The 12,611-nt window shown below is 36.8% G+C and overlaps 1 protein-coding gene across 1 annotated transcript in view; it reads right to left on the minus strand.

Annotated features, from left to right (window-relative positions):
- CORO2B (coronin 2B) overlaps positions 1–12,611 on the minus strand; it is a 233,933-nt gene that overhangs the window by 25,791 nt on the left and 195,531 nt on the right. The window contains exon 4 of the mRNA XM_051980781.1: positions 144–293. Coding sequence (XP_051836741.1) covers positions 144–293 — 150 coding nt within the window. The remainder of the gene's footprint in view (positions 1–143; positions 294–12,611) is intronic.

The following is a 12,611-nucleotide window of genomic DNA, read 5'->3' on the forward strand; positions in this document are numbered from 1 at the left end:
CACAAAGGGGTTGTGAGAATTATCTGAGAAAATATATATAGTAGGCTTTTTAAGTTTTAATGTGATATTATAGATATAATAAAAGATTTCCCCCACTCCTCATCAATTCTAAGAAGGCCTGCTCCAGGAGGGGACATGCTCACCTTGTAGTCATAGCCAGCACTGAACAGGATGTTGTTAGTGGTCGGATGCCACTCCACAAGCCCCACTCTCCGGCTATGTCCATAAAGTTCTAGGATCGCCTCTGTCATGTTCCGCTTTAAGCCACCCTCAGGGATCTCCCATATTCGTACCTGGAGAGAGATGATGAAGGAAGGAAGCAAACAAGCAATTATTAAGCATCTACAATATTCTAAGCACTTTACAAACAATTGCATTTGATTCTACTATTATTATCCCCATTTCACAGTTGAGGCAATTGAGATAGATAAAGGTAAAATCTCAGAGCAGGTACCATGGCTAGCAAGTGTCTAAAACTGAATTTGAATTCAGGTCTTCCTGACTCTAGCTCTATAACTGTTAGTCACTTATTTTGAAGAAGACAAGGACCTGTTATTGTCAATGGTCAGGGACCAGTGGTCTGATCTGCTATTTGTTCCTAGAAAGAGGAAAGCACTAGAAACAGTGGTAGCTATTGCTGCTGAAGCAATGACTCTGGAATCAGAAAAACTAGGTTGAAATCTTTCCTGTGGCTTATGATTTGCAAATCACTTATGACAAGTCACCCTTGCCCTCACTTTCCTCATCTGTAAAAGTGTGGTAGATAATTTCTATGATCCCTTTCAGATCTAGATCTATGATTCTATCAATATCACCCCCTGCCCCATTTTCCTCTCCCTTTGCACTAAAACCCAATAGAAGCTGCATTTGGTTTTTCAAAAATATTCTCCTCTGTGAAGCCAGTCTAATACCACTGGCTGATAGCCCAGCATGTGCAGAATTCTGCCCAGAATTCTCTATTTGGTGGAAGACAATGTGGGAAAGGATGAGGAATGTATATGTGGAGGGGAAGAGATTGCAGAAAAAAAAAACTGATCCCAGGCTCTAATTAGTCTGGTTTATATGTTTATTAGCTGGGGAGCCTTGTTCCATAATGTTCCCCCAAAAAAGTTAGTTCATTTTATTTGGGCTTTTACCTGCATGTCAACAAGATTTTTGTCAATTGCTAAACATGGGGGGATACAAAAGTTAAAAAAAGTTCCTGCCCTCAAAGATCCTATATTCCAATAAAAGAGACAATATATAAATAATTAACTAGATACAAGATACAAACAGAGCAGACAGAAGGTACCCTTAAAGGAGAAGTGTTGGTCAAAAGGGATCAGAGGATTTGAAGCTGAAATAACCTCAGAGATTATCTTGTTGAATCTCATTTTATAAATGAGGGAACTGGGGTCCAGAGCATTCCACATCACTCTTCCAAGGTCACTCAATTAAATATAAATACAAAATACACTGTGTTCCTCCCCCTGCTCTTACTTTTCTGTTTCCTGTCCCCCATGTGTTCTTGAATTATGCTGGCCAGTGGGCAAATTCTCATTACTAAAAAAATTGCTGTACATAGAAATCTGCTGACTTACTCACTTACATAAAAAGAAAACTGCCTCCAAATATCAAAAAGTCAGGATTCTAACTTACTTCTTCTTATCCCTAATTCCACCATATTATGGCATAGTTGCCCTGCCTCCTTTGTACAGGTATAAAGTTCAAATGAAATTATGTGTATGAGTTTTGTTTTGCAAAGGTAAAAGGTGAGGATGATAGCCTAATTGGGGGTAGAGACTTAAATATATGTGAATAAAATTTAGGACCAATAAAAAATTCACAGGCTTTCCTTGCAAATCTCTTTCAACTATTTTCTTCTTTAGTGAACATTCACTATATACACACTCACACTGTGTGATCCTGGAGAAGCCATTTAGTCTCTATGTACCTCAAATAACTTTCTGTGAATTTATATTTCCACTGGACTCAGATGGTTTTGAGGAGAAGAGTGAGACTGGTGATTTTGCACAGCCTTCCTTCACTTAAATCTCATTCACTTACAAGTCATGACATTACCTTCCTGATGTTATGGTTTTCTTTGAGAATGAAGGATGACGATCTGGGAACCCAATTGTGGCCAATTCCAGTTGAACAGTGCCTGCTCCTTCTTTCCTTCCTTCCTCCCTCCCTCCCTTCCTTTCTCTTTCCCTTCCTTCCTTCCTTCCTTCCTTCCTTCCTTCCTTCCTTCCTTCCTTCCTTCCTTCCTTCCTTCCTTCCTTCCTTCCTTCCTTCCTTCTCTTCCTTCCTTCCTTTCTTCCTTCCTTCCTCCCTTCTTTCCTTTGGATTTGGGAGGGGTGATGTTAAAAGTCTTTAATTACACAACTGCAGAAATGGGTGACTATAGAGTCACCCTTGGAGTGCAAAAGCAGTCTTTTATTCCCTATCTGAAAGCATAAGTACCTCCTCTGTTTTCGCACTGATTGAGTACCGGAGGTACTATCTAGGATTCCTAATCCCTCCATGTGAGTATGAACCTCCACCTTTGATTACACCATTATATCTTCCCTCAGCATTCACCTTATTTGGACATAGTTCAATCCTTACCCTGATTCCTTATTGGCAGAATACTACAAAGGTTACAGACACTCTAGAGAATCTATTCTTCTCCCATATCTCCACCCCAATTACATCATTACTTATTTCCCCCACTTTAGTGTAAACCTTTACTCATATCTTCCTTTATCAGTAAGTCCCCACCTCTGATTATATTTTATATTTTACAACTCTGAGTCTCCACCTGATTATATTCTCCCTCCACTAGTTTTGATTCCTTCATTTCTCAGGTTTTAATTTCATTTTTCTGATTTAAGTCCAGTCCAGTCCTCACTTGGTCATTGTTTATGATGTTTTGGCTCTGAGCAATTAGCAACTGTTTGTATTCTTAGCCAGAAAACCTGAGGGTCTACTCCTTCTAAACTGATTTTTGGTTCTTCTTCTTCTCTCTCTCTCTCTCTCTTTCTTTTTCTTCCTTCCTTTCCTTCCTTCATCCCTTCCTTTATTCTTTCCTTTCTTCCTTCCTTCCTTCCTCCCTCTTTCTTTCTTTCTTTCTTTCTTTTATTAGGTAAAAAAAGGACATTCTTTGCCTCATTTCTTATCTATTCTAATCATTAAAAGAGCATTGCCTCGAAATTAGGCATGGACCCACACTTAACACCATATACCAAGATAAGATCAAAATGGGTCTATGACCTAGGCATAAAAAACAAGATTATAAATAAATTAGAGGAACATAGGATAGTTTATCTCTCAGACTTGTGTAGGAGAAAGAAATTTGTTACCAAAGATGAACCAGAGACCATTACTGATCACAAAATAGAAAATTTTGATTGTATCAAATTAAAAAGCCTTTGTACAAACAAAACTAATGCAAACAAGATTAGAAGGGAAGCAACAAACTGGGAAAACACCTTCACAGTTAAAGGTTCTGATAAAGGCCTCATTTCCAAAATATATAGAGAACTGACTCAAATTTATAAGAAATCAAGCCGTTCTCCAATTGATAAATGGTCAAAGGATATGAACAGAAAATTTTCAGATGATGAAATTGAAACTATTACCACTCATATGAAAGTGTTCCAAATCATTCTTGATCAGAGAAATGCAAATTAAGACAACTCTGAGATACCACTACACACCTGTCAGATTGGCTAGAATGACAGGAAAAAATAATGATGAATGTTGGAGGGGATGCGGGAAAACTGGGACACTGATGTATTGTTGGTGGAGTTGTGAACAAATCCAACCATTCTGGAGAGCAATCTGGAATTATGCCCAAAGAGTTATCAAACTGTGCATACCCTTTGATCCAGCAGTGCTACTACTGGGCTTATACCCCAAAGAGATACTAAAGAAGGGAAAGGGACCTGTATGTGCCAAAATGTTTGTGGCAGCCCTGTTTGTAGTGGCTAGAAACTGGAAATTGAATGGATGCCCACCAATTGGAGAATGGCTGGGTAAATTGTGGTATATGAATGTTATGGAATATTATTGTTCTGTAAGAAATGACCAGCAGGATGAATACAGAGAGGCTTGGAGAGACTTACATGAACTGATGCTAAGTGAAATGAGCAGAACCAGGAGATCATTATACACTTCGACAGCGATACTGTATGAGGATGTATTCTGATGGAAGTGGATTTCTTTGACAAAGAGATCTGAGTTTCAATTGATAAATGATGGACAGATGCAGCTACACCCAAAGAAAGAACATTGGGAAACAAATGTGAACTATTTGCATTTTTGTTTTTCTTCCTGGGTTATTTTTGCCTTCTGAATCCAATTCTCCCTGTGCAACAAGAGAACTGTTTGGTTTTGCAAACATATATTGTACCTAGGATATACTGCAACATATCTAACATATTTAGGACTGCTTGCCATCTAGGGGAGGGGATGGAAGGAGGAAGGGGAAAAATAGGAACAGAAACGAGTGCAAGGGATAATGTCTAAAAAAAAAAAATTACCCTGGCATGGATTCTGTCAATATAAAGTTATTATTAAATAAAATAAAATTATATATATAAAGAGCATTGCCCCAAACAAACTGAGACTGTCAAAAACCTTAGCTTAAAAAAGCCAAGGTCATCTCCAGATGGCCCTGAAGGAGAAAGTGAGTCTGGTGACTTTGCACTGCCCTCCCTCACTTAAATCTATCTCACTTGTGAGTTGTGACATTATCTTCCTGATGTCACGTTCTTCTGGGAATGAAGGACAAACAATGAAGGAACAACAAATTAGCAACTTTGCAAAACCTACTTACTACTAAAGTGATCTATAGGTTGAATCTGGCTTGGTGGAAGGAAATTCCATCCATACCTAGAACTACCTGTGGCTGACAAAAGCACTGATCCTTCAAGCATCACAACTAGAATGCAACCTCAATTAACCAGATTGAAACCTTCAATTTAATAAAAATATTTGCATTCACAGGATTTTTAAAAAATATCTATTAATAGCTTTTACTTTTACATCATGTAAATTTCCCTCTGTATTCCTCCTCTCCACTCCCCCCATCCCAGAAAAGAAACAATCAACATACCAAAAAACAAAAACAAAAACACAAAACTTCACAATATATACAACATATATACCTATGACAAGGGGAGCCCCAAAACTCTCTCTAAAGCTCATTGAAGGAGAACCTCTCCTTGAACCCTGCCTCTGTGAGACCCACCCCAGGGAACCAAGATAAAGTGGTTTATTTTGGTGGGACTAATTGAAGTAATCTATTTAGCTAGAGATCCAGCTTTCAATTGACCCCTATTGTTGGCTTAAAACCACTCCCAGTAAGTGGTCTCATCTAGGCCTGGGGTTAGTGACAGCATTGAGGGAATCTCATTCAATTGAAACTTCTGTCTCAGATTTCTTTATAAAAACAGCAACTTAGTGCTCAGTCCTTGCAGAGGATCTAACATGCCATGCCAAGGAAACTCTCTTCCTGGTATAGCAGCAATCTCTGCCTGCTGAAATGATATTTTCTTTCAGCATTACCCTCTCTTCACTCTCTCACCTAAGACTTTATACCTCTCTGTCAGGATTTCTCTAATAGAAACTTTACTTCTCTGCTGGGACCTTGCCACTAAAGAATTCAGTCTTTCTATTCATGCATAGCAAAGGATGACTTCCCAATGCCAATAATAAACTTCTTTTTATCAGTCTAGCTTTTTGAGTTCATAAATTCCTTTACAAAGGACCTCTGCACCGCCAAAAAGGGGGTTCCCACAACTCCTTACCTTGTGCCAAATCCCAAGGGGGTTTAGGGAAGCCAAACCTCTTTATTTGGTTCCCTGAACCCTGAACCTGCCACTAACCTCATCATCTAACTCCCTGACCACCAGGAACCCTAATCTTATCACCTATGGATTGTCTCCTCCCCACCCACCTCTGCAAAGAAGTTGAAGGAGATCATCTTCTCAAATTGCTTCTTGGGGCTATATATATATATATATAATATTTGTAATTTTGAAACATTAATTTTCAGTATTTTGTGGTTGTTTTTCTTTCTACTGTATTAACCAGTGGTCCTCAAACTATGGTTCACGGGCCAAATGTGGTAGCTGAGGATGTTTATCCCCCTCACCCAGGTCTATGAAGTGTCTTTATTTAAAGGCCCACAAAACAACGTTTTTGTTTTTACTCTAGTCCGGCCCTCCAACAGTCTGAGGGACAGTGAACTGGCCCCCTATTTAAAAAGTTTGAGGATCCCTGGACTATTAACTGTATATAGAGAGGTGAGGAGTTTTTTTGCCTGTTTACTTCATTTTTGCTTTAGTTCATATACATTTTTCCACGTCTCAGAATCTACCATGTTTGTTATTTCTTATAGCACAGCAATACTCCATTATATTTATTAACATCTTTAACTATTCCCTAAATAATGGATATTTTGTTTCCATGTCTTTGCTACCACAAAACACATACCTATCTATAGATGTCTATAGATGAGTCAAAAGCCATTTTATTTGCATAATTCCAGACGTCATTACAAAATGGTTGTAGTGGTTCACAGCTCTAGCAATAAGTATAATGTGCCTGTCTTTCCACAATCCCTCCAACAATGACCCTTGTCTTTTGTCTTTTTTGCCAGTTTTGTGGCATGAGTTAATAAAACCTCAGCATAGTTTTGATTCACATTTTCATTTTTATTAATTTCCTTTATTATGTTATTAATTATCCTTAATACATTGTTTCTTATTAATAAATAATTATTAATATTTCCTTTTGCTATCTTTATCTTATTCTTCTTTTGACCACTTAAAACTATTCAGGAATGGTTTTTGGTTTTATGTATTTCATTTGACCATATATTTTGGATAACATCTCTTTATCCAATAAATTTGATAAAAATAATTCCCTTCTGACTTAAACTGCTTCTTTTTGTATCCTAGAGACATTAATTGTGCTTGTGCAAAAGTGTTTCAATTTCATGTAATCAAAATCTATTTTATTATTTAGCTTTCTTTATACCTTGTTAGCATAAGAATTCATCTCTACTCATAACTGTGAAATGTACTTCTCTTCTAATTTTTTGTGTATAATATTTGATATTTCAAGAACCCAATTTGAGACCCTAAATTAATCAGAAATATTAGCATCCTTCTACTTATAAAAATATCTTTTTATTGTAAGCTTAAACACCAATAAACAAGAATGTTTTGAAATATAAATTTCAAAAACAAACAAAACAAAAAAAAAACAAAAAACAACCAAACCAGAAAAGAAGATTTATATATGAAATTATAACAGAACTCCTCTATATATCCATGGCCCATTCTGAACTTCCTTCTGTTCTCCTTTGCATATGTTTAAATATTTCCTTGATTGTGTTTTATTTCTGGGGCATGACTATATCACTATATTTTAATTCTTCCCTCCAACAAAACACTCCATTTCCCCCCCCCCCCCCTTTTCTTAATCTTTTCCTCACATTATTTCCAACTCACATTCCCCTGCTGTTGAGAGGGGGGAGTGGGGAAGGGAAAAAAAATGCAATCCAATAAAGTGATTTTTGTGATTTCTCTTTCTTTCCAAGCTTGTTTTAAAGGGAGAGGGGGGAAAGAAGGAGATCAAAAAGAGCAGAATCAAATGTGAGCAAGACCAGAATCTAGAAACTTCTTTTTCTCATACTCTTCCAAGTAAAGTTTTCAGTGAGGCTTTTAAATATGTCAGTGCTGATGGGGAATTCTGAAAAGAATAAGCTCTACTTTGAACACAGAAAATAGTGATCTTGAGAGTCTCTGCTTACTAAAGGGAAACGTTATCAAAAGAAAAACAAGGCATGATCAGTCTTCCCTGGACAATTTTTTTTTTAAAGAAATAAGAACTATCTAAATAACCCCCACCAATCTACTCTGAATTCTAAAAAGGCAAACCAAATTATAGTAAATTAAATGTATTTTTAATGGTAGGCCAGTAGTTTCACTGGTATACAAAACTGCCAATGGAGAAACTCCCTCTAGAAATATTGATGGATAATACTTCCACAACTTATAGTCTCAGAGAGTTGCTTGCCATGCTCATGGTAGGTACGTTGGCCAGTATCCCACAACCAGTGTGTGTTAGGTCACTGTAGCCTGTTCTCTATTATACTACTCTGCCTCTCTAATTTAAAACTTACCTAAAGCTTATTACAGTTAACACAAAGCTCTTTAGCCTTCAATAAAAGGCATGATATAATAGAACTGTTTGGCTTTTTTTTTTTTTTTAATTATACTCTAAACTTGAGTATTGTACACTGGAGCTTTTGTTCAAATTAACATGTACCAAATTTTTGAGTTCATTTTATAGAATCCAGAGTATAATTTTACCATTTTAAATGTAATTATTTAAAGTTATTCTGTTATTTCCAAGTAGTTTATGGTAGTTATTTTGGCTTCTCTAACATTGTTGGACATATCTATGATTTATGTTGTGCTCAGTCCTTGGCGAGGAACATAACTCCCACAAGAATAACATTTTCCCTATGGTAAAATAGGCTCTCCTTTACGATGCAGTTTCCAGAAACATGAGAGTGGGTACGTGAAGATGCAAAACTGCTTCTACCCATGGAGGTCACCATTTCGATGACTTAATACATAAATCCTAGAGGAACAAAAAGAGGATGAGTGATTTGTCTCTGGTTACATAGCTTTGGGAATGTCAGAAACAGGATTTGAATCCAGCTCTCACTGATAGGAAATCCAGCAACTCTTCACTGCTCCATTATGCTTCTTTCCTAAAACATACATTTCCTAAAACACCTAGAGGGACTGAATAAATTCCTAGGAGGTGAGAGATGGAGATAAGTGTGGGTTGGAACAGCTTCATGGGGAACTAAAAAGTGGGCAGAGATGGGATTGGCAAGCCAATGGGTGGGGATTTAAAAAAGAAGAACAATAAGGTATGGGGTCAGAAAGCTGCCATTTGTATTCATGGGACAGTGAGGAGCCCAGACTGGCTAGAGTGAAGTGTCTACTGGGGGAAATAATATGAGATAGCACTGGATATGTCAGGTGGGGCCAGAATGAATTGGGCTTTAGGTAACATACAGTGTGATAAAGAGGCTTCAGTGAGCAACTACTGAAAGTTTCTGAGCTGGGGAATGACGAACTGTCAGAAACGATCTTAGCTCATTGTGCTTTTCTCATTATCTTCCATTCTACAGTAATGTTATTGCCAATGCATTGTATTAAATTGCATATTTGGCGGTCACTCTGCCCTTGCTGGATTACAAACTCCTGTCTTGCTTCTCTGTATATTTATTTCCTCAAGTGTTCTTCACTCACTGTGAACATTTAATAAATGCTTGTTGAATGAATAATAAAAATTGGATTTTTGCTCAATGATTCCATATTGTTTTTCAATTCATAGTTGGAATATGTGCAATAAATGCAAAGCTTGTCCCATTCCCACTCTGATTGCTCAAATGGAAGAACTACTTGTTTCTGAAGAATTAGGTAAGGGGGATAGGCCGATGATGATTCTGTCTGTTTAATTAGATTGTAAGAAGATTCTTGAAGACAATCTTACTTTTTTCTATGTCTCCTAGCACAATGCCCTGTAATTATTTCTTTCAGCATTCTTGAAATCATTTGAGTAAAGTAGATAAAGTTGGTCTGAGATAGTGTAAATAAGTGGTTTGAAAGAGAAAGACAGAAACAGGAACAGGTAGATTTAACCAAGGGGCTAAACACAATGGGCAAGATAATTGAACTTGGTCCAGGAGGCCAATTTAATCACCATGGTGCTAGATTAAGGGCAATCTTTAAATCCTTATTCTGAAGAAGTGTTTGGGCAGCCTAAGTAATTGGTATAAAAGAGTTAAAGTTAATAAATGGTTGAACAAAATCTTCACAGGAAGCTTTTCCCAGTCCTCTTAGATACCAGTGTTTTTCTCTCTAAGGTTACCTTTCATCTACTCTATGACTTGCATATTAACTATTTTTGGGACAGCTAGATGGTGCAGTGGCTAGAGTATCAACCCCTAGTCAGGAGGACCTGAGTTCAAATTAGGTCTTAAATACTTGATACTTACTAGCTGTGTTGTCCTAGGCAAGTCACTTAACCCTAATTGCCTCAACAAAAACCAAAACCAAAACCAACGAAACAAAAAATGCTATTTGTATACATTAGAATGTAAGCTCTTTTAGGGCAGAAACTGGTTTTGCTTTTCCTATGAATTATCAGTGCTTAGCAGTGCTTGGATTTTACAAACTTAACATATGCTTGTTGGGTAATTGAAACGTAGCAGAGTTCCCTAGAATCCATCAGAAGAACAAATGCTAAGAGATGCTTTAATCAATTAAAATCAATTTTAAAAATTGGTTAAGTATGTTCTAGATGCTAGGTACTTTATGCTGAAGATGAAAAGGCAAAAACAATCCTTGACCTCAAGGAACGCATAAGACAACATGTAAATTATTACGGAAATATGATACATACAGAGCAGGAGAGAGGTTAACTCAGAAGCTTTCTCTACTATCTAATCAGAAGGGCTCAAACCTTTCTGCTCATCCCCGCCCTATCTGGCCAACCCCTCTGTATGTAAATGACTTTAACTGGTGCCTGGCTAGGATCTGTCACTCTAATTATCAACTGATAGGGGCAATTCCTTGTTCTATTCCTGTGCTAGTACCTAGCACAAGAGTCTCCTGAGGACATGCTCAGGTTACTGTCTCAAGAATTCTAACAAGCTCCCACCAATCACTGTTCTCTTACATCAAGGATAGACGGACATTGTTCAACAATATACTATTTGAATGCAACCTGCTTTTCCACCCCCATCCCCACCTCCCAGCTGGTAATTGACATTTCAGCCTAGTTGGCTTACTCTCTGTCACCTATTTTTCCCCTGATTTCTTTGGATTCTGAATCTTGGCTCCTCGTCTTGACCCTTGCTGGAATCTTTTCCCTCCACCTCCACTGCCAAGTGAGATCCAATCTCTTCTTATAGATCTTACTCACATTTCCCCAGGTTCTTTGACTTCCCACCTCAAATTTCGCTTAACATTTGGTCTGGATCCTCTGCACTTGATACATTTTATTTTGTATTAGAATTACATATTAGCTTGTCTTACAATTCCTTCCTTTCCTTTCCCAAACCTAGGATTTTATCAGTGTTGGGAATTCCAGGTAGGGAAGCTGCCATTACCACAAGAGCTACATGAGTAATAACAGTAAAAATACCAATAACTAAAATTTATATTGTTACAAAGTGTATTTGTGTGTGTATTTGTGTGTGTACATTATACCTCATTGAAATTCGCAACATTATTATTATTCCCACTTTTCAGGTGAGGAACTGCATCTCAGAGGTGAAGGGATTTGCTCTAGTGAATGTCTGAGGAAGTATTTAAACTCCTATTCTTCACTCAAAATCTCCTATTTAGTAAGAAATTTTCCAAAAGCAGCTCAGTCACATTTTGGCAACCAGTAGTCTTAAAGTTGCCTGTTGGAAATTGAAAAATTATGTAAATTGCTCAGGATCACATGACCAGTATGTAGGAGAGGCAGGACTAGAATCCACATCTCCCTGAATGAATCCTTTGACCAAGATGAGCTTTCTATCCACTATACAATAGTGCCTCTCTTGCCCTCATTTTTCCTATTAAATTTTAAACTTCTTGAGAGTAGGTGCTTGCTAACTGAGAAGATGAAAAGTATAATACAAGGTTCTTGTATTTTATGATTTTAAAAATTAACTAGCTTCTTATAAGGTAAAAATCTCTCAATTCTTACTGAATAAAAATGTGAAGGAAGGTGGCCTAGCCTTATCATATTTTAAACATATATTACAAAGAGGTAATCCTTAAAACAATCTGATATTAGCTAAGAAATAGAGTGATTATCACTATAATAGATTAGGTACACAATATACAGTGCTAAATGATCATAGTAATTTAGTGTTTGATAAATGCAAAGATTCAAGCTTTGGGGGAAAGAATTCACTACTTGACAAAAATTGCTAGGAAAACTAGAAAACTAGCAGAAATTAGCCATAGATCAACATCTCACACTGAATACCAAGATAAGAGTCAAATGGGCACATGATATAAAGGGTAATATCATAAGCAAATTAGGGGAGCATGTAAATTTTATCTGTCAGATCTAAGGATAAGGGAAGAGTGACTAAACAAAAGATAGAGAGGTGGTTCACAGGAAGTATAATGGATAATTTTGATTACATTAAATTTAAAAGCTTTTGTATAAATAAAACTAAGACAGCCAAAATTAGAAGGAAAGCAGGAAATTGGAGGGAAACAATTTTACGGTAAGTTTCTCTGATAAAGTCTTAATTTCCCATATATACACATATATATTTGGAACTAAGTCAAATCTATTTTTTTTTTAAATAAGAGAGAGCTATTCCCCAGCTGATAACGGTCAAAGGATATGAATAGGAAGTTTTGAGATGAAATAAATGCTATCGATAGTCATATAAAATGCTTTAAAAGACTAATAATTAGAGAAATGCAAAATTGAAATCACTCTGAGATACAACCTTATACCTATCAAATTAGCTAACAAGACAAAAAAGAAAAATGTCAAGTACTGGAGGGAATGTGGAAAAACAGGAACACTAATTCCCCTTT

This window comes from Antechinus flavipes, chromosome 2 (assembly GCF_016432865.1).
Source record: "Antechinus flavipes isolate AdamAnt ecotype Samford, QLD, Australia chromosome 2, AdamAnt_v2, whole genome shotgun sequence".
In the NCBI taxonomy this organism is placed as follows: Eukaryota; Metazoa; Chordata; class Mammalia; order Dasyuromorphia; family Dasyuridae; genus Antechinus; species Antechinus flavipes.